The sequence below is a fragment of the Delphinus delphis genome, chromosome 16, assembly GCF_949987515.2.
Source record: "Delphinus delphis chromosome 16, mDelDel1.2, whole genome shotgun sequence".
Taxonomy (NCBI): domain Eukaryota; kingdom Metazoa; phylum Chordata; class Mammalia; order Artiodactyla; family Delphinidae; genus Delphinus; species Delphinus delphis.
Window position 1 is genome coordinate 564,629 of NC_082698.1, and position 24,935 is coordinate 589,563.

At 61.8% G+C, this 24,935-nt stretch overlaps 1 protein-coding gene across 1 annotated transcript in view; it reads right to left on the reverse strand.

The window, feature by feature from the left end:
• Window positions 1-24,580, reverse strand: part of ADGRA1 (adhesion G protein-coupled receptor A1) — a 35,429-nt gene extending 10,849 nt beyond the window's left edge. The window contains exons 1-5 of the mRNA XM_060033505.1: window positions 24,078-24,580; window positions 23,181-23,373; window positions 15,199-15,326; window positions 13,785-13,908; window positions 9,380-9,525 (exon numbers count right to left, since the gene is read on the reverse strand). Coding sequence (XP_059889488.1) covers window positions 9,380-9,525; window positions 13,785-13,908; window positions 15,199-15,326; window positions 23,181-23,183 — 401 coding nt within the window. The 5' untranslated portion in view covers window positions 23,184-23,373; window positions 24,078-24,580. The remainder of the gene's footprint in view (window positions 1-9,379; window positions 9,526-13,784; window positions 13,909-15,198; window positions 15,327-23,180; window positions 23,374-24,077) is intronic.
• Between the last annotated feature and the right edge of the window lie 355 nt (window positions 24,581-24,935).

Here is a 24,935-nt window from a genome sequence, read left to right on the forward strand (position 1 = left end):
TTAAAAAAAAAGAAAAGAAAGAGAAAGGACCAGCCCTCTCTCTGAGCCTGGGGTGCCACAGAGCCTGGAGAGTGTGGGGTCCGGCAGCTCTGACCCCACCACCCGCCTGCCTGGGCACCTGACTGTTCCCCGTCCTGTCCTCTGAGCTGGGCCTGGGCCCTGCCCTGCACACTCGCCTGGCTGGAGCCCGCGTCCCGTCAGAATAAACCAGCTCCCGGGACAGAGACGCTGGACAGCTGGCGCAGGGCCCAGATGGAGGGCGCTGTCCCTGCCGAAGCCGCTCGGGTCCTGGGCGGGCAGCTCTGGGGCTGGGTGAGGAGCCCCTGCGTGTGCCTGTCCCCAGCTCCGGGCAGGCCCAGCTGCCCTCGAGGGTGCGGTGTCAGTGACGGGCACACAGTGAGCTGAGGCCACTGGGGTTTCTGGCTCCCGCAGCGCAGGCCCCATCCACTTGAGCTTCAGTATTTTAAATGGGCTTTTGTTTACGAGTCCCCTCTTTCCGCTTTTCGGCTAGTAATCCGCAAGCCTCCAGGGCTGCAGGGAAACCTGACTTTGAAATCCCCGCGGCCTCCCCAGTGCCCTTCCTGTGTCAGCTGAGCTGAGCGGAGGACCCTCTTTCCAGGTCAAGGGGGAGCAACGCTTCCCCGAGAGTCCAAAGGGCCACAAGAGAGGATGGAGGCTAGCAGAGGCCAGTTTCTCCCTCTGCGGCTCGGCCACCAGAAGAGACCAGTGGGTGAAGGAGCCCCCAGAAAGGACCTGGGAGAAGCCGCGTCAGGCTGTGATGAGGGTCCTGACCGCGCGGTGAGGGCCATGAGTCCCCCTCGCCCCGCTGGACAGTCGGTCCACTGTCCGGGGCCAGACGTGCTGAAGGCACCCTCCCCCAGGACAGCCTGAGGAACCACCGTCAGCCGACAGACCCTGGCTGGTCCGCGCCCTCGTGGAGCCTGGGTCTTTATGGACGAGACGCGCTGACATGAAGAGCGGATGTGAACGACTCTCATGGGGGTCACTGCTGCCAGGCCTCCCTGTGTCCTTGAGCCAGGGAGATGCAGTCGGCGGGGGGGTGGAAGCTGGAGTGAGGATGACCTGTGAACCTGCCCAGGCACCGCCCTTCAGACCCGGTGTCCATCATCTCCTGGTGCAGTTAGCGTTCCTTGTGTTGCTCAGGACTTCTGAAACGCGAGAGATCAGGTTGATGATTTCAGCTCAGGGGAGAGAGACGTCCACATCCATTGCCCAGGTGTGTGGCTTTTAGAGCCAGCGATGTGCCTCTGAGATGCAGACCCTCACGTCCAGCTTGCACTGACCGCGGTGGAGGAAGATGATAACCCTTGAGGATTTGAGGCCTGGAGCAAAGCTGGTGGCTGAAGGCCTCAGGGCCACACGGTGAGGGACGCCGGTCCGAGCCCTGACTATGCCATGCAGACGCTCCAAGACCATCTCCTGTTCAGCGTGTGCCCTGCGTTTAACATGTAGCCAGGGCACTTTACGATGACCAGCATGAAACCACACCCCAGCTGCCATGCTTCTCTCAGTGATGCGCCGGCACGTGGGGCCGCGTGGTTGCTTTCACCTAGAAGGAGCCCTGTGTTCCTGGGCCAGGTCTGTGAGCCAGGACGTGATCCCAGGTGTGGCCTCACGGGGCCCCGGGGGTCAGGCTTGGAGGGTCCTGCTCGGTTCACCGACGGCCCCGGAGCCCTCTGCCCCCGTGGCCGTGCCGGGGGGTTATGTGGTTCCGGCTGGCCCAGCGCTTGCCGAGCATGTCCCAAGCCCCTGGCCGTCTTTAATCACTGCTGCGAGAAGGGGTTCCTGGCAGAGGGAGCCCCAGGGAACTATCCCTCCACCAGGCAGGGCCGTCCAGGGTCGGGGCCGACTGCACGTGGGCTAATGGACGACCTGCAGGCGCCTGTCATCCAGGGTGTAGGCACCTCAGCACCAGCGCCAGCTGCAGTTTCCAGATGAGAAAACCACCAACTGACCTTAAGTAAGAGGAAACCACCTAGGCGCACTTTAGCAGAAAGGGCAGAACAGATTGCAAAGTTAGCGTGAATTACATGCAGCTGAATTGGGAACGAGCCCCTGAGCTTCGGTGAAACCGCAGCAAGAAGCGCGTTTGATTGTGAGGTCGACTCGCTCTGGCCGACGGCTGTGGACTGAGTGTCCCCCGTTCCCATTGAAATCCTAAACCCAAGTGGTGGGATTAGGAGGGGCCTTGGTCGTGTGAGTGGAGCCCTCACAGATGGGATTAGAGCCGTATGAGAGACCCCAGAGAGCTCCCAGCCCCTTCTGCCGTGTCGGGTCGCAGCGAGAAGACGGACATCTAGGAACCAGGAAGCTGGTCCTCACGAGACACCGAAGCTGCTGGTGCCTTTGTGCTGGACGGCTGGCCTCCAGACCGTGGGAAACAAGTGTCTGTCGTTTAAGCTGCCGGCCTGTGGAGTTTTGTTTTCGCCACCCAAATGGACTGAGGCTAGGGGAGCGGGAGAGGTGGAGAGGTCTCTCCACCCAGAGACCCTGGCGGAGGGGCCTTGGCCGCCCAGCCCATCCACAGAGGCTGCGGACGGTGCCCTGCACAGCTGTTCCAGTGGCTCCCCCGGTGCTGGCTGAACGGCCCACGAGTGGCTGGGCTTGGAGACCCACGATCACCAGGTTACACGCGGCTCCTTCCGTGGGGATGACACAGGCAGGGAAGGTAGAGACGTGGACAGAGAAGGGCCTGAACAAGGCTAAAGAGACACACAGGCGTGAAGTTTGGGAGCCAAGCCCTCCTCGTGGTGGTGGCCTCTCAGCAGTGGCCGAGCCATGGCCCCCTGGCCCTCAGTGTGGACACCTGCCTCATTTTCTCTGTTTGTGTCTCTCAGCCAGGCTCTCCCTCCCCAGCTTTCTCCCCCTCCTCCCCGCTGACACTCGGAAGTGCTGACCAGCAGGCCGGCTCTGCTCCCTGAGGCTGGCGGCTGGGGACCTGGGTCTCGGTGGTTCCCCATATCACTGACTGATGAGCGTGTTCCATGTGCCAATGGACACTTGTGCCAATGGCAGGTCTGGAGGTCACCAGCTGTGGCGCTCGGGCTGCAGGGGCGCCTGTGCAGCCGGTCCCCAGGGCAGATCTGAAGGTGCCCGCAGCCGGCTTCCCTGGGCAGCGCCCTGCGTGCCTTCTGCTCCTGGAGGACGCTCCCGTGCGAAGAGTCCTCCACTGGCTGCTTGCTTGGAGCTTCAGCACCTGCTCAGCCGCACGCTGCAACTCACACCCCGACCAGCTGAGCCCGCGTGGCAGACCCAGCCCTGGACTCGCTCTTCTGCCTGTTCCTGCCGCTTGGTTTTGCTTTCAGCCCACCCAGTGGAATTCCCCGGTGCCAGTGCCCCAGCGCGCCCCGGGCCCCAGCAAGGTCCACACCTCTGGGTCGAGCACCTCGGCTGTGCCTCGCGTGCCTGGCGTGGCTCCGTGGCCCCTCTGTGAGTACAGCAAGCCCCCTTCGAGGCCTCGTCTGCGTTTCTTCCCGGAGCTGGGCTTTATCGCCCCTCACCCAGCGCCTACATTCCTAGAAACCCCTCCCCAGCGTGCTAGCCTGTGCAGGCTCTCCCAGACTCAGCGTGAAGGGCCTCCTCCCACTGCGGCCCCGTGTGGGCTCCTCTGTGGAGCCACAGCAAGCAGCCGCCGCCTCCATGCCGAGCAGTGGAGGGGGGGACCCCGGGAGTGCCGCGATGATAGCTGAGCCTCTGGTCCTCACGTCAGAACAGCGTTTTGATCAGACTGCTTTCCTCCAGCGCCCAGCTCAGATTAGCCCTGAGGTTATGCATTCAAGGCCAAATTAAAAAATATTTACTGAGTCACTATCATTTACCTGCATGTGGTTTCGACATTTAATGAGGAGGAGCTGTGAGCCTGGTTCAGAGGAGACAAAGGGGCAGAGGCAGTCCTTTCCCTCAGTCCAGGGGGAGGACGCAGCAAAGCCCCTGTTAGATGTACTGGGATGGCTGCCAACAGCATTCTGTGGGATCCAGGGATACGGTCCTGCAGGAGCAAAGGGAGTGGCAGGCGTGGGGAGGGGCCGTCACCACATGGTGGAAGCAGGCGTCCTAGCAGGGGCTGCTGGGGGAAGGCGGGGGCTCAGGCTGGGGACCGGCATTAGTGGCGTCGGGGCCCTGCGTGCTTCCACGTTAGGAGGGGACTCTGGAGGGATGGGGGTTGGACGGAAGGGCACTGAGGGTGGGAGGCCTGGGGGACGGAGAGCAGTCTGAAGGGAGTACAGTGGCTGAGGGGGGCCAGGGTGACAGAGGAGAGGAGCCTGGGAACACAGGGGCTCCTCCTGACGTGGGGAGGGGACGAGAACAACGTGGAGCAGCGCCCAGCTTCCTGACACTGGCGTGGGGGTGATGGTGCCAGTGCCTTACTGAGCTGCCTGCTGTGTGTGGTGGTGCTGGGCATGCGCTCAGGTCCACGTGGACACACCAGGGTGCTGGGCATGGGCTCGGGTCCACGTGGACACCCCAGGGCGCTGGGTGTGGGCTTGGGTCCACGTGGACACCCCAGGGCGCTGGGCATGGGCTCGGGTCCACGTGGACACCCCAGGGCGCTGGGCGTGGGCTCGGGTCCACGTGGACACCCCAGGGCGCTGGGCATAGGCTCGGGTCCACGTGGACACACCAGGGCGCTGGGCGTGGGCTCGGGTCCACGTGGACACCCCAGGGCACTGGGTGTGGGCTCAGGTCCATGTGGACATACCAGGGCGCTGGACGTGGGCTCGGGTCCACGTGTACACACCAGGGTGCTCGGCGTGCGCTTGGGTCCACGTGGACACACCAGGGCGCTGGGTGTGTGCTCGGGTCCATGTGGACACACAGGAGTGTGGGTGTGGTTTTGTGTCCCTCGTGGACACACTATTAGTTGTGTTGGGACCTCTGAGAAACAGCATTGGCACCTTGGGGACCGAAGGCTGCACCAGGGCTGCATGGACACTGGGCGGTGGTGGCTGCAGTGGGGAGCTCTGCCTTGAGTCCCTCCAGGCATCTTGGTGTGAGGGGACCCTGTCATGGGTGCGCAGAGCTGTGTCCTGGATCAGGGGGCCTGGTGGTGGAGGCTGGGCTGGGTGGGCCCTTGGGAGCTGGACCGGGCTCCTGGCCGGGTCCATGCTCCAGTCCTGCCCCCTCACTGGGCAGCTCCCCTGTGGGGCGTATGGTCCTCTCTCACCTCCTGCTGTTCTTTCCCACCTCCGCTCTCCCCCTAGCCCTTCACAATGCTTCCTGCGCTGCCCATGTGCTGGTTCCGCAAGGCCTACCCCCCACCCCCACCCCAAGAAAACCAGAAGGTCCTGGTGCTGACATCCTGGGCCCAGCTGAGGCTCTGAGTCTGGCCCATCCCCAGACTCCCAACCCCAAAGCTGAGGGGTAGCACCTCCTTGTCTAAATGTACACCCTTTTGTTCCAAGTGGTGACACCCCAGCAAGAAGCCCTGAGGCAGGACTGACGGGCCAGGGACCCAATTCACTCTCAGCTCGCAGCCATGAGAGACCCGTAAAGGCCTTGACTCTGCTCGGTGGCCCTTGGGCCTGGCCCGGGGCCTGAATCGAGGTGCTCCCCTAGAGCCCACACTCCACACCCATTCCATTCCTCACATAGAGAAAGCAGACAGCTAACCTGGCCGTGCAGCCCCCCAGCAGAACCTGCAAAGTAACCTGCCTCCACCCCAGGCCCTCCCCAGCTCCTGACCCTGACCTCAGAGCTTTCCAAACACCGGAAGGAATGAAATAGTATGTTTCCCATCATTGGAGTCAAGTTCTCTCCCCTCAGCCACGTGGCCCTTCAGTCAATCTGGAATTCCCTCACTCAGCTGTCTCTAAGACTTTCAGCACAATTCTAGAGAGATTCACCCCACCCCCTGAAAACCGAATGATCTGTGGAAAATAAACAACACATTCATAAATAACCAGTGGGTAGAAGAGAAAATCACAAGGACAATCAGAGAAGACCTTGAGACGCATGAATAAACCCCACAACACACCACAACCTCTGGGATCAGCAAAAGCTGACGAGCTTTTGCCCAGAGGGAAATTCATAGCCATAAGTTCTAGAGTCAAAACAGAAAGATCTCAGATCGGGAATCTGACTTTATACTGTAAGGAAGTGGGACAAAGAAGAGCAAACTGAATTCAAATCAGCAGAAGGAAGGGAATAATAGACACTAGAGCAGAGATAAATACAATAGAGGCGATCACTAATGAGCTGCTGATGCATGAACCGGGACAACCCTCGAATCTCTTTATGCCTCAGTTTCCTTATTTTGTAAAATAGAAACAGTCATGTTCCCTCCAATGTGTGTGAAAGTACTGCATAAACTATGAGGTATTATTAAACTTCCTTTACGCCGACACATTTTCTGTTCTAAACAAACTGTGAATAATCGTAAAACACGTGCCTGCCCTTTGGCGTAGAGCGCGACAGAGTATGTGCTCAATAAACGTTGCCTATTTCAAAAAAGAAAAATTACAAAATAGAGAAAATGGATGAGATCAAAGTTGGTTCTTCAAAAAGATTGACAAAATTGGCTAACTATTAGCTAGACTAAGAGAAAAAGAGAGAGGACTAACACAGTCCTGGAAGTCCTAGCCAGAGCGATTAGGCAAGAAAAGAAAGAAAAGCACTCACATTGGAAACCTTTAAGAAGTAATACTCCCTCCATGCAGATGACATGAGGTAGATAAGACCCCAAAGGGTCCACGGAAAGTTGCTGGAGCTAGTAAGCAATTTCAGCCAAGTTGCAGGACACAAGATCAACACAAGGAATCAGTTGTATTTCTGTACGTACGCAGTGAACAGCCTGAATATAAAGCTAAGGAAACAATCCCATTTACAATAGCATAAAAAAATACTTAGGGAAAAATTCAACCACGGAGCACACGATATGTGCACTGAAAACTGTAAAACATTCCCGGGAGGAATTAAAGAAGAATGGAAAGACGTCCTGCGTGCAGATTGGATGCTGCGACTAACGTTAAAATGGCAACACATCTTAACGTGCTCTCCAGATTCAAGGCAATCTCTATCCGAAGTCCAGTGGCCGTTTTTGCAGAAATGGAGAAAACTGTTTTAATATTTGTGTGGGATTTCACAACTGTTTTCTTTTTATTTCTCAGTGGAAAACTGCAGAGCTGGGCTGGGAGGACACAGGGTCTCTGGCCACTGCCCGTGCCGCCCAGCCCTCCCCAAGGGTCCAGCAAGACATGGTGCGCTCTGTTCTGACAGCTTACGCAGCACGCCCTGGCGGCACGTGGCCTTTTGGGGCGCTTCCCTCTCAGGGAGTCCCAGGAGCTAGCTTCCTGTTGCTGTTGGTAAAGCCCAGGCGACTTTCCAGTCTTGGGAGTGGGGTCAAGGATGCAGGAAAAGGACGCCTGTTGCGGGGCCGGTTGGAAGATCCCCACTGATGAGGGTGCTTCCGGTTGAGGAGGCTGAGGGCAGAGGCTGCAGGGCCTGGAGCGTGGAGGGCAGAATGTGAGCCCTGGGGGCCTGGGACGAAAGTCTCTGGTCCCTGACGGCTCCCCCCAGCCTTTGGGGTCCCCACGATCAGCCTCTGGTCTCTCTGGAGAAGGCCCAGGCCCATCACATTCGCCGCCAGCCCCCGGCCAGGCCGGGCCGAGAGAGCAGACTGTGCTGGTGATGGGGGGAGCCGGAAGCAGACGCCCCCGCCCTCCGACATCTGCACCCGTGGCGGGTGTGCGTGCCGGGACGGGGTGGCGACGGGCAGGCCGGTAACCGAGGGAGCTACTGGGGTCACAGCGCTACGTGGACGCCCCAGTGTCAAGGCCCTTCGTACTAAAGGAAATGGACGCTGGGGCGGGGGTGTGGCAGTGGCGTCCGGCCAGCACCAGGAGCGGCCAAATGCCCCCAGCGACCTGCGGGTGTGACAGCGCGGCTGGGGCAGTCCCCACCCCAGGCCCCAGGTCACGGAGCCCCGCGGTGCTGGGCGCCCAGCCGGGTCACGTGCATTTTGAAGCTGTCAGAGAAAAACAGAGCGAGCTCCACAGCTCCACCCCAGTCTTCAAGCAACCAGGCAGCGCTTCAATCAATTTCAGACCCGCAAATACATTTTGAGAGTGATTTTTAAACCCAGGGGACCTGGGGCCTCCCTGGCAGGAGACGAGATGACGAAATCCTGCTTCCCTGGCCCAAGTCACTGTGAAAGCGCCACTGCCCCTGGTTGCCACATGGCAACGCGTCTGCTCCACCTGAAAATCAAATAGTGTCGGAAGCCTGGGGGCGGGGACGGGGTGGTGTTGCGGGGGGTCGCTATCCGCTTAAATAACACAGGGCGCTTTTTAATCTGCCTCAGAATGGCCGCTCTGCCGGGCTGTGGGCTTACTGAGCGCTGGTCCACGTCCCTCCAAGTGCAAAGCCAGACAGAGCTCGGTCCGAGGGGCCGGGTGTCCCTGGTGCCCCCCGCATGGGCCGCAACCTCACAGCGGCAGCAGCTGCCTTTCCCAGGGACCACCTGGTTGGGATCGTCTCAGGAATCCCAGGCAAAAGGCTCCCAAACGCCAAGGGTCCCCCTACCCGCCCCCAGCCCCAGTGTCCAGGGCGACCTCTGGCCGAGCTGCACATCACCACCAGCGGGCACCCTGGGGAAGCTCGGTGGGCAGCCAAGGCTTATGCTCTCCGAGCTCAGGTGACGTCCTGGAGACGGTGGCAGCCGGATGGCTTTGGGCAGCTGGTGCCCAGGCTCAGGGCCACGTAGGCCGATCTGAGCCTGGCTCTTGCCGACGGCTGATTTGGGTTCAGTCTTGGCTCAGAAAATTGAAGGTCAGAGCCCAGCAAAACCCTGATTGCCACAGATGGCTGCCCAGTGCTGGGGCAGGTGCGTCCTTGCCTAAAGGAGCCGAGATCGCTCCTTGGCGTGAAGTGAGATGCACTCCTGCTGTGGCCCCGGCAGGCTGGTGCCACAGCGTCTCCCTGGCTCAGATGCTGGCAGGGGGTCTGGGGCTCCCATCGGCCCCAGGCCTGCTCCGACCACGTCCACCTCGAGCCTGCGCGGCCCAAGGAGGCATCGGGGACAAGTGGCTGGCGGGGGCCTCCGAACCTGTGGCCGAGCCTCGCGGTCACCTTGAGACCAGGCCCCCCCTTAGCTCTCTGAGACCCGTGAATAGACCAAAGCCCAGACCAGGCTACGGACCCGCCACGGAGCCATCCCTCCCCACGCCCACCCAGCATGGTGCCGGGGTTCTCCCCGCGGGAACTCAGCGGTACCAGAGGGCAGTCACCCCGCACCAGAGCCCCACCCTGCCCCTGGCCACCTGAGCCACTGGCTCATCCTCAGGCCCCAAGAGCCCCAGAGGGAGGTCCAGGGCCGGGGTCTCCTGGGCCTGGTGGGGGGGCGGCCAGGTGCACTCAGTACCTGAGCAGGGGCTGCCTGGGGTGCGGCGGCTGGTCTGCCCCCGGGCACAGCGGGGCCTTCTTGGTCACCTGCTTGTAGATGTTCCTGGCGGCCACTCCGATCCACAGCATGGTGGAGAGTGTGGAGTAGTGCAGCACGATGCCCACCTGGGGGGAGAGAGCTAGTGAGCCAACCACCCCCGGCCCTGCCTCCGCCAGCGCACGTTCCCCCGAGTCCGAGCCCCTCCCCCTTGCATCCTCAGGAGGTGGTGACAGGAAGTGGGACTGGCAGGGGGCACTGGGGTCCTCGGGGCAGATGCCACACTTCACAGGGGCTGGAGCTCAAGGGAGTCGCGTGGGCTGCCAGGACCCTTGAACGGTCAGCGTGGCCGTCCTGCAGAGAGGTGTGTGAACGACACCCTGGGCACGGTCCTAGTGGCGAGCACAGCCTCCCGCACGTGGGCCGGGTGCACACGTCTGTGTGGTTGGCATGGCTCAGCCCCACCGGCGCCCACCAAAGGAAGGGGGGCGACGGCGCAGCGGGGTCTCCCGGGATTCCGGTGTTTGCGGCTCGCGGGTGAGATACAGCGCTTGGGGTCAGAGGCTGAAGTTCACCCCCTGCCAGTCGGAGTCGCTCATTACTGTGGCAATAATCTGCCTCAGCTGATTACGTATTCCACACCCCGTCATCTCCATCCGATTCTGTAAAATGAGTTGCCTTTGAAGTAATAACCTGACATTTCGCAATGACAAGTAAAACATGGCTGTAATTGTAAGGATGCCAACGTTTAAGGAACACAGCGATTCTGGGAATAAAGGTAACGTCGCACCATCATAATGATTTATCAACTCCAGGGTTCAGCCTTTACTTATGAGAAGGCTCCGTAATAATGGGTGAGAACGCCGTGGGGTGGTGGGAAACTCCCCGGGCTGTGTTTACGGTTTCAGGTGGCTCCCTGCAGGGGGGAGAGCCCAGCCTTTCCCTCCGCCTGGCTTGGGCCTCGTAGTGGGGCCGTGTGCGCCTGGGGCCTTGAGCTCACGGCCTCACCCCAGCCTGGCCGAGAGGAGGAGGCATGAGGACCTGAGGGGCTAGAACTCCCCGCACCAGAAACAGGAGGAAAGGGGACCACGTGGGCCTGGCCCTCGACTGCAGGACAGCAGAGTGGCTCTCATCACGTGTGAGTAGAAACAGTCAGAGACACGTCCTTAGAAGGAACGCCACCCTCGGCCTCTGGAGCTGGTCCCAGGCCGGGAAGAGGACCCGAAACCCAGAGTGGGGGCAGGGAGGCAGCAGAGCCAGGTCTGCCCTTCACCCGTCTGCCCCGAGCATCGCCCGGACTGTGAAAGTTTGTGGGTGATGAGAAGGTGTAAACGGCAGGACTCCGTCTGCCAGACACCAGCTTCAGGCTGGACGCGTGGAGCGGTCGCAGGGTCGTTACCCTGGCGTCCAGACGGCCCCTCTGCCATGCGGGCCGCCGCCCATGCTTCCGGACCCAGGGCTGGTGCGGATGCACAGGGATTAGCGGGGCCCGCGGCGGCCGCCCGTGCCCATGATGTCAGGGAGCCCTTCAGTGAGGCTCGCAGCCATGGTTTCGTCGCCATAACAACCGTCTGTTCCCTCCAGCCATCCTGAGCCACTCTCGTTCCTCATGTCTCTCTAACACATTTCCCTGTGACACCTGGATGAGGAGGGCTGGCTGCAGGGTCTGTGTCAGGCCTCGGGTGGTGGTGAGCTGTTGCTGTTGCGGTGCGGGCAGGCTGGCCGCCGGCCGGAGCAAATCCACATTTATGCTAATGACTCGGCTTGTGTGATCACGGAGGCTGAGACCCAGAATTTGCAGCTGGCGGGACAGCCGACTGTGCGGTTTCGGTCTGAGCCCGGATCCAAAGGAGAGAGACTGAGGTCCCAGCCCCAGGACACGCAGGGGTCTCTCTCACTCAGACTTCTCTTCTGTCCAGGCCCGCGTGGAGTGGATGAGGCCAGTGTTGGGGAGGACGGTCTGCTTTCCTCGGGCCACGGCGCGACTGTTCACCTCATGCAGAAACACGCTCACAGTTGCGCGCAGAAAGAGGTTTGCACCATGGCCGGTCGGCTCGACACAGGATGTCAGCCTTCACACCTTCCAACCGTCCTGGTCCTGGGCCATGTCCTCTGGGCTCTCTCTCCTCCAGCGAGCAGCGGCCCCATGGCTGTGGCCACCCAGCCCCGCACCTGCTGTCTCCCCTCTGGGCGCTCGGTGGGTGACGTCCAGCCTGCGTGTAGCCGGCCGTCCTGCTGGAATCTTGTTCTCACTGCCCCAGACCTGGCCTACGGCTCGTCTGTGAGAGAAAGCGAGTTCCTGATTCCTTCTGGAAACGTGGTCGGGAAGCCAGGCCAGCACGGACTCCAGAACCGAGGTTGCTCCCCGACAGGGCCATGAGGTTGTCACTACGAGGGGACCGAGCATGTCTCACGCCAGCAGGACCTCTGCAGATCCTGCCTCTCCAGACCCCCCAGGCCTGTCCGCCCCCATCCACCACACACTTCGGGGTCCACCCGGCTGCACCGGCCAGGCCTCGGCTGCCACAAGGACTCCTGGCCCCCAGAGCCTCTGTCTGGGCTGGCAGTCTTGGGGTGGGCTCCCGGTTGGGGGAGGCGGGGCTCCCAGGCCTGTAAGGGCCGTGATGACCTGAGGGGCTGGCTGCACCGCCAGGTCCCAGGGCTCCCGCTGCAGGGTCCTGGCGTGCGGAGCGTTGGTGGCAAAGTGTGGAATAAAGATAGCAATGCATATCACTGCTTCCAGACGGCGCCACGTCTCAGCAGGTGTTCGCAGCGGACGGTAAACTGGATTTCCCGGGGCTCTCCCAGGGGGTGTTTCCACACTATCGAGAGGCTTCCAGAAGCGTGTCTGCCCCTCTGCGTGGTTTTCAGGGACGTGCTGGTGACTTTTCTGCTGGGGTCCAGGAACAGGTGGCAGAATTGGCTTCCCAATGGGATGGTTGGCCCTAACATGGATTTGCAGAAAAGTGACCTCTCTTCTGTGTAGAGGAGCGTGGGGAGACTGGGCCACAGGGCCCCCGGGTCCTGTCTCATGGGTCTGGCACCCTGTTTGCAGGGGGGAGGGCATCGGGGGGGAGCTCACAGCCTGACTCCTCCCCAAGGATCGGCGGGGGGGAGCTCACAGCCTGACTCCTCCCCCAGGGGCCCCTGTGGGAGCAGCCTCTTGCCCCTGACACCCAGGAGCCGCCCAGCTGCCACCGTCTGTGCAGGAGGACGAGTCATTTTTCGTGTGGACAGGGGGCGTGGAGGCCAGGTAACTGGGCTGCAGCAGCCCTCACGGCTGTCAATAAACTGTTGTTGAATTCACACAACCAAGGCTGCGAGGGGTGCATGTGACGTCCCGGTGGGTGCCGGCAGAGACGCTCCCTCCACGTGGTCCAAGCAGATGGACACACACCAAATGAGTCCTTGGTGAGATGCCCTGTGGTCCATGGGGAAGCCCCACCTGGCCCCCGCCTGGGTGCTGGAGGGGTCTGCCCGCCTGGAGGGCACTGTCCACTGGGCTGAGCTGGGGCCAGGAGTAGGCGGGCTGGTGAGAGGCTGGAGGGGGAGAGCACGAGGGGCCTCGATGTCCAGTTGCAAAGGCACCTGGGCCTTCTGTCCTTGACTCACAGTTGATGGAAGGGCCTCTTTCTGGGCTCTGTCAGGACCGGAGGGTAGTTCGTACTACCCGCCCCGCCTTCCTCTGCATGGCAGGTGGGATCTTAGTTCCCCGACCAGGGATCAAACCTGGGCCCCCTGCAGTGGAAGTGCGGAGTCTTAACCACTGGACCGCCAGGGAAGTCCCTTCCCCCCTTTTAAGGAAGGTCAGGCGGGGCTGTGGGGTGGGAAGAAGACCCCTCTGTGTCTTCTCTGTGCTCCCCTTTCACCTGAGAGGGCCAGACCTCCCCAGCACAAGACCGCCGAGTCCCACTTGGAGGGTGGGGCCCGCGTGTCTCTTCCACGGCCTCGAATCCCTGGCGACCCACCAGCGATGGCGCTCTCTCGCCTACATCCATGGACTCTTACCTGGGCCGAGGGAGCAGGGGGTCCCACCCCTGTGCTCCTACCCCACCTGTCTCTGCAGGAGAGGCAGTTCGCGTCCCTGTTTCTGTGATGAGCCCCGGACTATGAATGTCTCATTAACATGTCACCATAGGCCTTGGAGAAAACTGGTCCGATTGGAAAATAAACTAAATGACATGATCAAATGCTGAGCAAATCGGTCAGACTCACGCGGGAGAGGTGTAGACACACTGGATGCTTAACTGTCCCCTTCACGAGAAGCCTGAGCGAGCACTTGAATGTGGTTTCATACACAAGACGGTTATCACGAATTTCCCCTTTGAGAGGAGAGTCGACAAACACTTCAGAGTCTGTAGCAAAATGAAGACCCAACAGCACTCACCGCCTGGCACAGGATAGGGTACGTGGTGCGGTTGATGCCACCAGCAAACACGGAGAAGGTCAGGGCCGCGTGGAAGCAGAAGTTCAGGAGCGTGTGCCGGCCTTTCCGGCTGATCCGGATGGTGCTGCGGGAACGGAGATTTCAGGTCAGGAACTGGCCTCTCAGGGCAGAGCGTAGAAGTGAACCCTTTTCTCCAAATGCCACGTCCCGTCCACGCGGGGAATGGGCTGAAGACCTCGGAGCGGGACGAAGACGGGCAGGGAAAAGCACACCAGAGAGACCAGGTCGGGGAAAGATGGATGGACACGCTGAATCCACCTTAGCATGTGGCCTTGGGTGGTTTGTTGGAAAATTGCCCTGGAATACTGTGACTGGGAGATCTCTGGTCATTGGACAGACGAGGACCTTGAGGCCCTGGGACGCTATGATTTGTCCAATGTCCCAGAGGGAGGATGGGGAAGAAACCCAGTCCCACCTCCTGGTTCCCCAGACAGAGTTCTTCCCTCTCTGAGCAGAGGCTGTACCTTAGGAGGAGGCTGTGATTGACTGTCTCTGACATGATCCCCTGTAGCCAGACCTGTACCTGGATAGGACGCTGCCTGTGGCTGTGAACATACCCATGACCAGTCCCCAGCCCTGGCGATGGACAAAATGAAATTTCTTAGCCTATGCCTGCAGCTGTGATTATGACCACAGCTTCTCTGTGGCCTTGAACACACCCAGGCCTCTACCTATGACCATGGCCTTGGACACGCTCAAGCCTCTACCTGTGACCCTGGCCTTGGACACACCCAAGCCTCTTCCCCTGACCCTGGCCTTGGACACGCCCAAGCCTCTACCTATGACCCTGGCCTTGGACACACCCAAGCCTCTTGCCCTGACCCTGGCCTTGGACACGCCCAAGCCTCTTCCCATGACCGTGGTTATGACTGTGGCCTGGGCTTTGCCCATGACTTTGATTGTGGACTTGACCCTGATGGTGGCCGGGACCCCTCCTCACATTACCCAGCACATCTTCAAGTGATGCCCCAGCCCCTCCAGGCAGACGTGGCCAGGAAACCAGCTCTGTAGGAAACCAGCTGGACTCCCCTGTAGATGAAAAGCAGAGGGCAAGGCTGCTCGAAGTTTCTGCAGCTACTCTAACTTCCTCAGGCCATGGGCTGTAGGGGCCCCTGAACGGACACGGTGCCATTGGAGAAAGAGCGCGTGTCACCTGAATTGATGAGCACGGGGGGGCCCGGGGTGGAAGGCAAGGGTGTCGCCCAGCACTTGGCCACCCTCGGCTGCCAGCGCCGTCTGGGCACTGGGCAGCCTCAAGCTGGCCGGCTGCCTGTGAAGCACCTTCCTGGACTCCTTGCTACGTGAGGGCAGGAGAGAGCTTGCCCTCGAAGGCGAGGGGCAGAGCGGGCCTTACCTCTGGTGCACGACGTAGGTGATGGCGGAGGCCAGCAGACACAGCAGCATGACAGCAGTGCAGGCGTACACCACGGGGTGCAGGAACTCCCCTGGGGACTGGGGCAGGGACAGGACAGTCCTCAAATCCTGGAAAGGACACAGAGCACACCCGTGTGACCAAGGTGGCCGGGCTGTCTCCAGGCTCAGCCTCCGCCCGGCGAGGGGCTGGAAGCATTTCCTGGATCGGGTGGAGGTTCGCAGGTCTCAGCAGAAATGGTCGGCCTGGGGCAGGGGAAGGTCCCCAACCTGTGGAGTGCTCAGGGCAGGCGGCGTGTGGCCTCGTGGGCCCCCACCAGCTGCGGGCGCCTCTGGGGGCTCTGACGGCCAGCTCCCCGAGGGCAGCCTCCTGCTGTGCTGCCTGTTGGCCTCCAGACTCCTCGCCCTCCCGGGGGGCTGGTGGACCACCCGGCTCCTGCTTCTGTCAAATGCCCTTGTATGACGGCACAACTTGCCCCCATGAGGCTCGTGTCAGATTACCCCCAAGTCCACTCCGGGTCTCACACCCACTGCAATGCTGCTTTGAGTGGTCTCCCAGGAGAATTTGTATCATTTCAGTAAGTCTGCCCAGAGGTGACTCAGGTCAGTGGGGGAAGAGCAGCAGGTGTGAACAGGCTCGAGAACCCCAGGTGTACAACCTTCACTGTTTGTCACAGCCCAGGTAAAGGGCTGAAGGTCAGGGTTCAAAGGATATCCATTTTCCCTGGAGGATGTAACACTGAGGGCAGAATGCCCCGGCTGGACATTCAGAGCTGAGGGAGGTTCTGTCTTTTTATTCACCAGGTAAGCGAGGCTTGCTGCGTCAGGCGCTGGGGCTCTGAGGCCAACCCCCGACGCAGCGCCGCAAGTGCCCTGCATCGGAGCTGCGTTCCCAGGGCGAGGCCGGGCACACCCGCCAGGGGCACCCCCAGGGCCGGTGGAGGAGCCGGAGGGGCTTGGGGCACACCAGGCTGGGAGGTAGGGGCTAGAGCCTGCGGCACCCCCCTCTGACCTCCGACCCTCTGCCCGCACCGAGCCCTGCTCTGGACGCTTCGTGTGGCACAAGTCGTCGAGTCACACGAGAAACCCGCTGTGGACTGAGCTGTCCCCACCATCCGGAGGGGATGGCTTTTAGGGATGTGGCTCAGGTAGGGTAGGGTTCTCGGGTGGTCCTGACCAAAGGGACCAGAGTCCCTGTAAGAAGGGGCCGGCACCAGCGCACGGCGGGAGGGGCCATCTACACTGCAAGGAGAGGCCTCAGGAGAAGCCCACCTGCAGGCGCCTGGACCTTGGACGTCCAGCCTCCTGCTCTGTGGGACTTTGTCACGGCCGCCCCAGGGGACAAGCTGAGCCGTGCTCTGGTTCCCACTGCTCAGGTCAGAGGGTGGAGCCCTTGCTCGATGCCCCAGCCTGAATGCCCTACTCTGCTCCCACGGCCCTGGGGGCACGCTGGGCTCTGGGGAGCAGGCCGGGGTCAGTGCCCACAGGCTGAGCTGGGCCTGTGGAGGGCTGCCTGGTGTCCCCTGTGGGACCACCTGAGCTGCACCGGCTGTGACCACGGGGCTGGGGGTCAGAGCTAGGGGTCTGCCGTTGTGCTGGTCCCATTCCCGCAGACCACAGGGGCGTCCATGGCAGACGCCCCCGCCCCAGGCCCAGAGCAGCTCCAACTGGTGCCTCCCTGGGCTGTGAGGACAGCAGAGGTGGCTGGCGGCTCCTCCAGGATGGAGTCGTGGGGAGCAGAGAGACACCCCGAGAAGGCCTTGGCCTGTCACGGCGGGAGTCAGGAAGCCAGCGCGTCCAGGCTCAGGTGGCTTCTCTCCTCGTGGACATTCCTGGAGGCCCGGCCAGCCAGAGGACGTGCTCAGAGGAGCCACCCTGGGCCCAGCTGGGGCCTCTGCACCCCGACTTTGCTCCGACGCAGGGACTTTGGTGAGGAGGTCGCTGTTGTCATGGCAACAGCTGATTGAATTTGGTCACCCGGGAAGAGGCACCGAGTGACCTGGATGCCAAGGGGGCCTCAGCGTCTGGTTGCCCAGGGGCCCCGCTGCCCAGGGAAGCCAGAAATAGCGCCCTGCCCAGAAGAAGCAGGCGGTCAGGGAAGGGCGCCGTGCCACTTGGCAGACCGCAGACCGGACACCGCGGCTGCCCTCGTGCTGCAGTCCTGACCGTCCACGGGCCAGGAAGCCCGAAGCGCGGGTGTAGACGTGCACGGAACACCAACAGCTCCCGTCTGGACACCCAGGCTGTCAGCAGGAGGCACGTTGCACTCACAGCCCAAATCCACGGAATCACGAGCTCAGGAGGAAAGGCAGCCAACGGACGCCAGCCTCGAGGTGACTGGGACGCAGAGGCTGCACGTCCCCAGGGGAGACCTGGAGGCCCCGCCCACTCAAGATGCCTGGGAAGGCTCGGCACAGGGGAGGGTCTGTGGCCAGATCCTGGCAGGGCCCCCACCACACCCAGGGGAGCACGAAGGCTGCTGGGCCCTCTGTCCTGCAGCCAGGAGCCTCCGTCTGGGCGAGGATGGGCCTCTGTGACGAGGGGCAGGATGGTATCCTGGTGGAGAATAGACGTTTCACGAGAGAGAGAGCAGCCTGCCGTTCTTGCTTCCCGGGGGCGTTCAGCTCCCACAGCGTCCCGCCTGCCAGGGGCCCTAGCGTCCTGCCTCCCACAGCGTCCCGCCTGCCAGGGGCCCTAGCGTCCCACCTCCCACTAGCATCCCGCCTGCCAGGGGCCCTAGTGTCCCGCCTCCCACTAGCGTCCCGCCTGCCAGGGGTCCTAGCGTCCCGCCTCCCACTAGCGTCCCGCCTGCCAGGGGTCCTAGCGTCCCGCCTCCCACTAGAGTCCTGCCTCCCACTAGCGTCCTGCCTGCCAGGGGCCCTAGCGTCCTGCCTCCCACAGCGTCCCACCTGCCAGGGGCCCTAGCGTCCCGCGTCCGACAGCGTCCTGCCTGCCAGGGGCCCTCACGCATCCCGACTTCTGGAGCATTTGGCGTCAGGCGATGGCGGGAAGGGGGCTCACGAGGCCCCGTAGTCCCAGGGTGTTTCTGCATTTGTCAGGCTCCGCGGGCACCGGCCTCCTGCCAGATGCAACTCACTGCAAACGTCGAGGAAAGGCAGGTTTTCCTGGGCAAGTCCTGATATTGGATGATCTTTTCATTGAGAATCATCAGCCGGGAGTGTTGGATTCAGGTCTGACCGGGCACTGGCGGCGTCCCTGGGCCTGTGTGTGTCGTCCTTTTCATGGGAGACGATGATGTGTCCCTCCTGTGACATCAGCCGGGGCTGAGACCCCCTGACCCTTCACAAAAGTGCACCTGGGCCTCTGTTACTGGTTTCATGTCCACAGGCAAGAGCCGCTCCAGGTCTGGCCCGTCCGGTTCTCTCACTGACTTAATCGGGACCCGTGTGTCCTGGCGTCTCTCCTGGAGCTGAGGGACCCGGGGTGGGTCCACCCCCTCTGGGGGGCTTACAAGCCCCTTCCCCACCTTTTCCGGGTGCTGTCACCTGCACTGCTGCCCCTAAGGACTGAGGTCAGACCCCTGACTCTTTCTGGGGTTGGGGGAGGGATGGCGGAGGAGGGGGGTGAACAAAGCTAGCACTTGCTTCCTGACGCAGCGGCCACAGCAACGGCCTGATGCCCTGGGGCCGAGGGCCACAGGTGCGTCTGACCCACGACAGGGGAGCCCATGCAGCTCCCGGGCCTGCGGTGGAGAGCTTACCTCCAGAAGCATCTTATCTGCCAGTTTCTATTCACACACGCAAAACCCCTTTATGTTAAGCCTAGTAAGAGCCAGAATTGGTTTTCCTGCAGCAGGAAAACATCTCAGAGCATCCGTTCAAGACCCAGAGGCGTTTCCTGAGGATGACGCCCAGCCTGTCATGGGACCAGCCCGGAGGTCACACTGCCCGGAGGTCACCCGCCTTTGGACACCTTCCCTCTCGTCCGAGGGCCCAGATTTGAGGCTTCTCACAGTGGTGGGGGGGGTCTCCGACCCCGCAGCAGCTGCATCCACAATATATGATTTAGGAGAAACAGATTTAATTCCACTTGGCCTCCTATTTTTTTTCCTTTCTCCAAATCAGAGTTATCAACAGTGCTTTCTACATTTTTAGAGGTGACATTTAAAATTCAAAGTAAGTAATGCAAAATGGCGCTGGAGTTTATATTTTAAAGTTCACACATGTACACGTTCCTCTTGGAAGAAGCTACTCTGGGAGTGTTCCACGGGCAAAACCCTTACGATGGTCCAGTATGTGGTTCGACAGCACTGGATGGGCAAGTCCCTCAGAGGCCGTGGACCCAGAGTGCTCTGGGGACCAGCGACAATGGATGCAGCGTTGACCTCAGAGCAGAGAGGCTGGAGAGAGGTCCAGAGAACCCACGGAGGAAGAGGGGAGGCGAAGGCAACGCCCAGAGGACGAGGCCACACACCGCGTGCCGGGAGCCGCCCAGCTGCGGGGCTGAAGCCCGCAATTCCCGCTCACGTCTGTGCTGCAGGGCGACCGGCGGGGCTGCGGTGGAAGCTACAGCCAAGGTGTGTCTCCTCCGGGGACCCCGGGCTCCTGCTTCCCCGTGGAGCCTTCAGGCTCCGGGCAACGGTCCCAGGGCGGCAGTCCCCGTGCTGCCTGGTTTTATTTCCCCTTTTCCGTTACGCCTCATCATGATTTTAGTTGGATGTGTCCTTTTTGGTATGTTTTGCAATCAAACAAATTGGGATGTTAAGAAAGACAAGAAGAAAGGAGGGAAGAGGTCAGGTCAGGGGTCGCTTGTCTGATCAAAAGCGGCAAATGGGCCTCTCCGGGCCGCGGTGCAGACCGTGTACGGGTGTCCCTCCCGCATGGCCAGGCATCAAGCCTGGGCCTTTGGGGGTCTAGGGTGGGCAGGTCCTTCCACCCGGACTTGTCCCGACCAAGACTGAGCTCTGTGGAGCCTGCGGCCCCTCGTCTGCTTTTTAGTGGCGACCCTGCTGGTCTGTCAGCCTTCCCTGAGGGAGTCCCGGGGGAGAGGCAGGTGCAGATGAGCCATCTCTGCATTCGGAGCACAGGTTGGCCCGACTGGGCATTTGTGTGGTTTGTAGCATCTTCCTTTGAGGGTGCGTGGGCTGGTCTAATTATGAAGAACTTTGGAGAAAAGACCTTGAGAAATACGACGGGCTTTCCTTCAGGACTGGGGTTACTTGCTTAAAACTGTCAACAGTAAGGGGAGGCCTGAGGTGGGCGACAAACTCTGTGAGCCTAAGGCAGGTTTTCTGAGTTGTTAGAAATTTAAATATTGGACTGAATTGAAAGCAGCGAACTGGAGGAACTCACTGAAGCTCTGAGGCTGGAGCATCGCAGGCGGGCAGGGGGCGGGTCGGAGTGGGAACCCACCCACAGGTGTGGCCCAGGTTCCACGGGCTCAGAGGGAGCCCATGGGCGCCCTGCGGGCTCCCGCCTCCTGCTGATACACCGGCTTCCCGGGCCCCGCCCTGCATCCACCCTGGTCTCTCTGGGGCTTTACTTCCACCCTTCTTGTTGGAACGTGGGTGCTTCTGTGTGGACCGGGGCGTCCTGCGTGGCGTCTGCCCTTGGGATGGCCTGGCCTCTCACCCTGTCCCGGCTCCAGGCCCTGCAGGACCTGGTGAAGGCCACCCCGACTCGAAGCCAGCGGGGCTGCCACTGCGGCCGCCTCCTGGGCCCGGGCCATGCTGAGGCGCCATTGCCGAGCAGGTCTCCGTGGCACTCAGGCCGCCACATCGGTGAGCGGCTGGACTCACCCTCTGGGCCCCACTTGAGGCCACAGGGGCTGCGGGGAGGCCATGTACACCAGTCCTGCCTCCCAGCTAATCCCCCGCGACAGGTATGGCTGGAGAGCAGCGGCGGGGCCAGCACCGCCCGCGGGACCGCCGGATGCCACACTCAGGAAGGAAAGAGTGCCCGGGCTTGGACGGTTTCCACTCCAGTTCCAGACCCATCACTTTGCTCCCTTGGAGGGCGCTGCTCTCTGCGCTAGCGGTGAGGCTCAGAGAGGAGCACGAGGGCAGAGCCACACGCGCTTGGGGACCTTCTTGAATTCGAGTATCAACAGCACCATCGCAGAGGCAGCCGTGCAGTCAGGTCCTGCTTTACACTCTGATGAGGGTCAGCGCCGGGCAGGTGTGGGGCCTGGGCTTTACCGGCTGGAGACCAGGCGGCAGGGTGCAGGTCGCCCAGCCCCTCAGCCCCCAGGGGAGCACCTGGGTGTTCACCAACCTGTTGGTGCCGAGGGCACACAGGCAACTCGCTCAGAAGGAGGCACAGGTGCCCGAAGATGCTCAGGGCTCAGCACGGTTCAAACCGGGGTCGTGGGCACCTCGACACCTCCAGGTGCCTCCAGGACACCTCGGTGGCGCTACACTCAGGAGCTGGTCGGGCAGCTGACTGCCAGGGCCAGGCCCGAGCAGGTGGCCGGAGCGTGGCATCCTGGGGCACGGGGCCGGAGCTGCCCCGACTGGCTTTCCTCCCCGCGGCCCCCAGGGGCCGCAGGCGTCTCACCCACAGGCTCCCAGACACAGGCAGGAAAGCGCTTGCCGCAGAACTGCTGCACCCCACGTTAGGTTGGCATCTCTGTTCCTCTCAGAAGCTCTCTCCGGTGTAAACGTTATTTGTTAGCAATAAACCCCCAACAAACTGCTGAGATTCCAAGCTCTCCAGGCAAGGGAAATGCAGCTGGTTCCCAGAGTCCTGGACTGGCCGGCGTGGAGCTGTGGGGCCGGGTGGAGGGTGTGGATGGACTTGGAGGAAGGGAGGAGGTGCTGGGCGGCCTGGGCGGCCCTGCAGATGTGCACAGAAGGGCTGGAGGGTCAGAGGCAGAGGCGAAGATGGGGCCTGACGCTGGGGCGCCTGGATCACGTGGGGTGGCGCCCTGGGGCGGTGCTGCCCCCCCTCCCCCGTTCACCCTTCATCTGCCAGTGACAGGACCCATTTTGCAAATGAGGATATAAATTCGAGGATGCAAAGCTTCAAACACGGCCAACCCGGAGGCCCTGGCTTGTTGGGGGCTGGTGCCGGCAGGCAACAGGTGACGGCTCAGAGCTGGGGTGCGGGCCTGGCTGCGCCTGGAGCACACACCCTCAGACGCCTGAGAGGCAGGTGGCATGGCAGCTCTGCGAGCTGATGCCGACCTTTGGCAAAAAGCATCTCTCTTGTTTGGACATTTCGAATCCAACAGGAAGAAAACGAGCAAGTGACTCAGACACAGCCCTGCTTGTGAAGAGTCGGGTCTGCACTGACGCCCCATGACAGTGTCCGAGCCTCGGCCCCTGTGCCACGCTGTCCTCGGCCAGCGGTGTTCTGTGCGTGCGCTCGGCTGCTGTCCCTCCCAAGCAGGCACAATGCATTATTCACTCAGCATCACCCTTTCCGGAATCCAAACAGCAGGAACCACAGGGAAGCGCCCCGAGCCTGCAGGCCGAGCCCCACACAGCCGGCCGCACCCCCTTTTCTGGTGAGAGAGGCGTTCTCTGTGCTTGCCGAACGCGCCGCTGAAGCCCACCCGCATCCCCTGCCATTCGGCCAACTTTCTGATGGGAAGGAGGCCGGCAGGGCTGCAGCGGGAGGGCCGTGTGCAGGGCCAGGGCCGGGAGAGGGCGGGCCCCAGCCCCCAGCCCCCAGCCCGGGGTCAGAGAGGTTTTCACAGGTCACGGGCCGAGCCTGGGTGGTGGTGGGACACGGTCTCTTCCACCGATTCAGTGATTCAACACTGCAGCACGTCTGCCACTAATTAGTATGATCTACGCGGAGCAGCCGCTGACGAGCAGCGAGCAGGCAGCCCGAGGCCCCCCTCCCGCCCGGCCCCGCCCCCAGGGCCCCTGGCCGCAGGGCCAGCATGCGCCCACCGCCCCGGCTGACCACGAGGCAGTTTACTCTCCCTGCCTGGGGATCCGTGAGTGGCGGTGGCAGCCTCAGCCCGCCCGCCCCCCCCACGGCCCCCGCGTGTACTCACCATGAGCACAGCGAAGTTACTGAAGTGTGAGCAGGGGACGGAGGTGGTGCCAACGGCACAGCCGATTACGTCGCACCGTTCTCCCCGCCGGCCTCCATGGCCGTCCAGAAGGTCAAGGTCCCAGGCAGCGGCCACGGGGTAGAGCCCTGGGCGACCGTGATGGGGCGGGTGAGGGTGGAGAGGCCGCCCCCATCTGCGAAGACAGGGCAGGTCAGGGCGGGTGGGGGTCCTCCCTGCCACCTGCATCTAGCACCCCACCCACGGGGCAGCCCCCCGGCTGCAGCCGGCAGCAGCTGTTTCCGAAGTCTGCCCCCATCTCATCTCCCTCCGACCCAGCCAGCCTGTTGGAGTGTCTGGCTTGGGGTACCCGAGTCAGGCAGAGGCTCCGGGGACGACCTGGGGCCTCAGAGCCTTAGAGCGACGGTGCCCCCGGGGAGCACTTCCTTATCCATATTTAAAAACCAACCTCTGCTCGCCATCCCAGCGTGAGACACTCAGCCCAACCTCAGGCTGCAGAAGACACGTACAGCATGTCTGTCAGTTTAAGTCAAGAGACTCCAATAACCCCCAACGGACAGCCAGACCTGGGAGGGCGAAGCTTCCGCTGCCCGGACGTGGCCAGACCTCACGGGCTGGCGTCTCCCACACAGATCAGTTTATCTGGTGGCTCCGTGCCGTCTGTGTAACCCAAAGTTGTTGAGAAGCTGCATTTGGAAGAGCAGGAACTGCTCACTCCTGGTCGGCGCTGATGCCCAGGAAGCGGCCGGGGCAGTGTATGCTGCGGCCACCGGGCTCCGACCTCGCCTCCCCCCCCCGCCCCCCGAGTCCCACTGCCTCCTCGCCCGGGGGGGCCCACCTGCCGCGCGGACCCTGGAGAAACGCAGCCCAACTTCTCACCTATTTTGGCAAAAACAGCAGGAGTGGCAGCGGTCCTGCGCTTCCTGTTGGCGAGAGGCGGTGAGTTCCCGGGTCCGGGAGCAGTTTTCCACCCCAGGGGCAGCGCTGGAGCTCGCGAGTGGAGTTATCAACAGATTGCAAGCCTGCAGCCCAGCGACGGCCAGGGCTCTGCACCGGGGAGGGTGTCAGAGCCGGAGGGGCAGGCAGTCACTGCCGTTCTCAGCAGGCGGCTTCCCGGACTCCGGTGGGGAGTGCCTGCTCCCTCGGGCGGGCGACGGCCAGGGACCAGGGACGGTCGGGAAGCAGGAGCCGTAACCATGGGGATGGGGGAGGCGCTGATGGCGGCGGCCAGCTCCCTGCGGCAGGGTGGGAATGGTTCTTCCCAGCCAGACCGCGGGCCCCATCACACCGCAGAGCCGATTTAAAGAGACAACCGGCGGTTTTGCCTTCGCTTCCAAGAGAATCGGACAACTCACAGCAAAACGTCTCCCTGAAGAGGCAGAAGGAGGACAGCGCGATGTTATTTTTTTATTACGGGAACCCCTGTCCACCGGGGCTCTGAGAACAGAAATACAGACAAGGAAATTGATTTTGGAGGAATTTTCACAGTCCTCATATTAAAATATTCTCAAATCCAAATATGGCCACACCGTGGTGAACCCACGAGTCCACGCCAGCATGAGTCAGCAGTGTGATCCTGCCAGTGTAGACAGGCCTCAGCTGTGCAGAAAGAGGCCCCCACACCCCTGCCCAGCCCAGGGTCCCAGCCCCCAGCCCGGGCGTTAGAGCTGGAGATGACAGGGCACAGGAAGGAAGGCACATGTGTGGAGAGGAGGGAGGACAGGAGGATGGCGCATG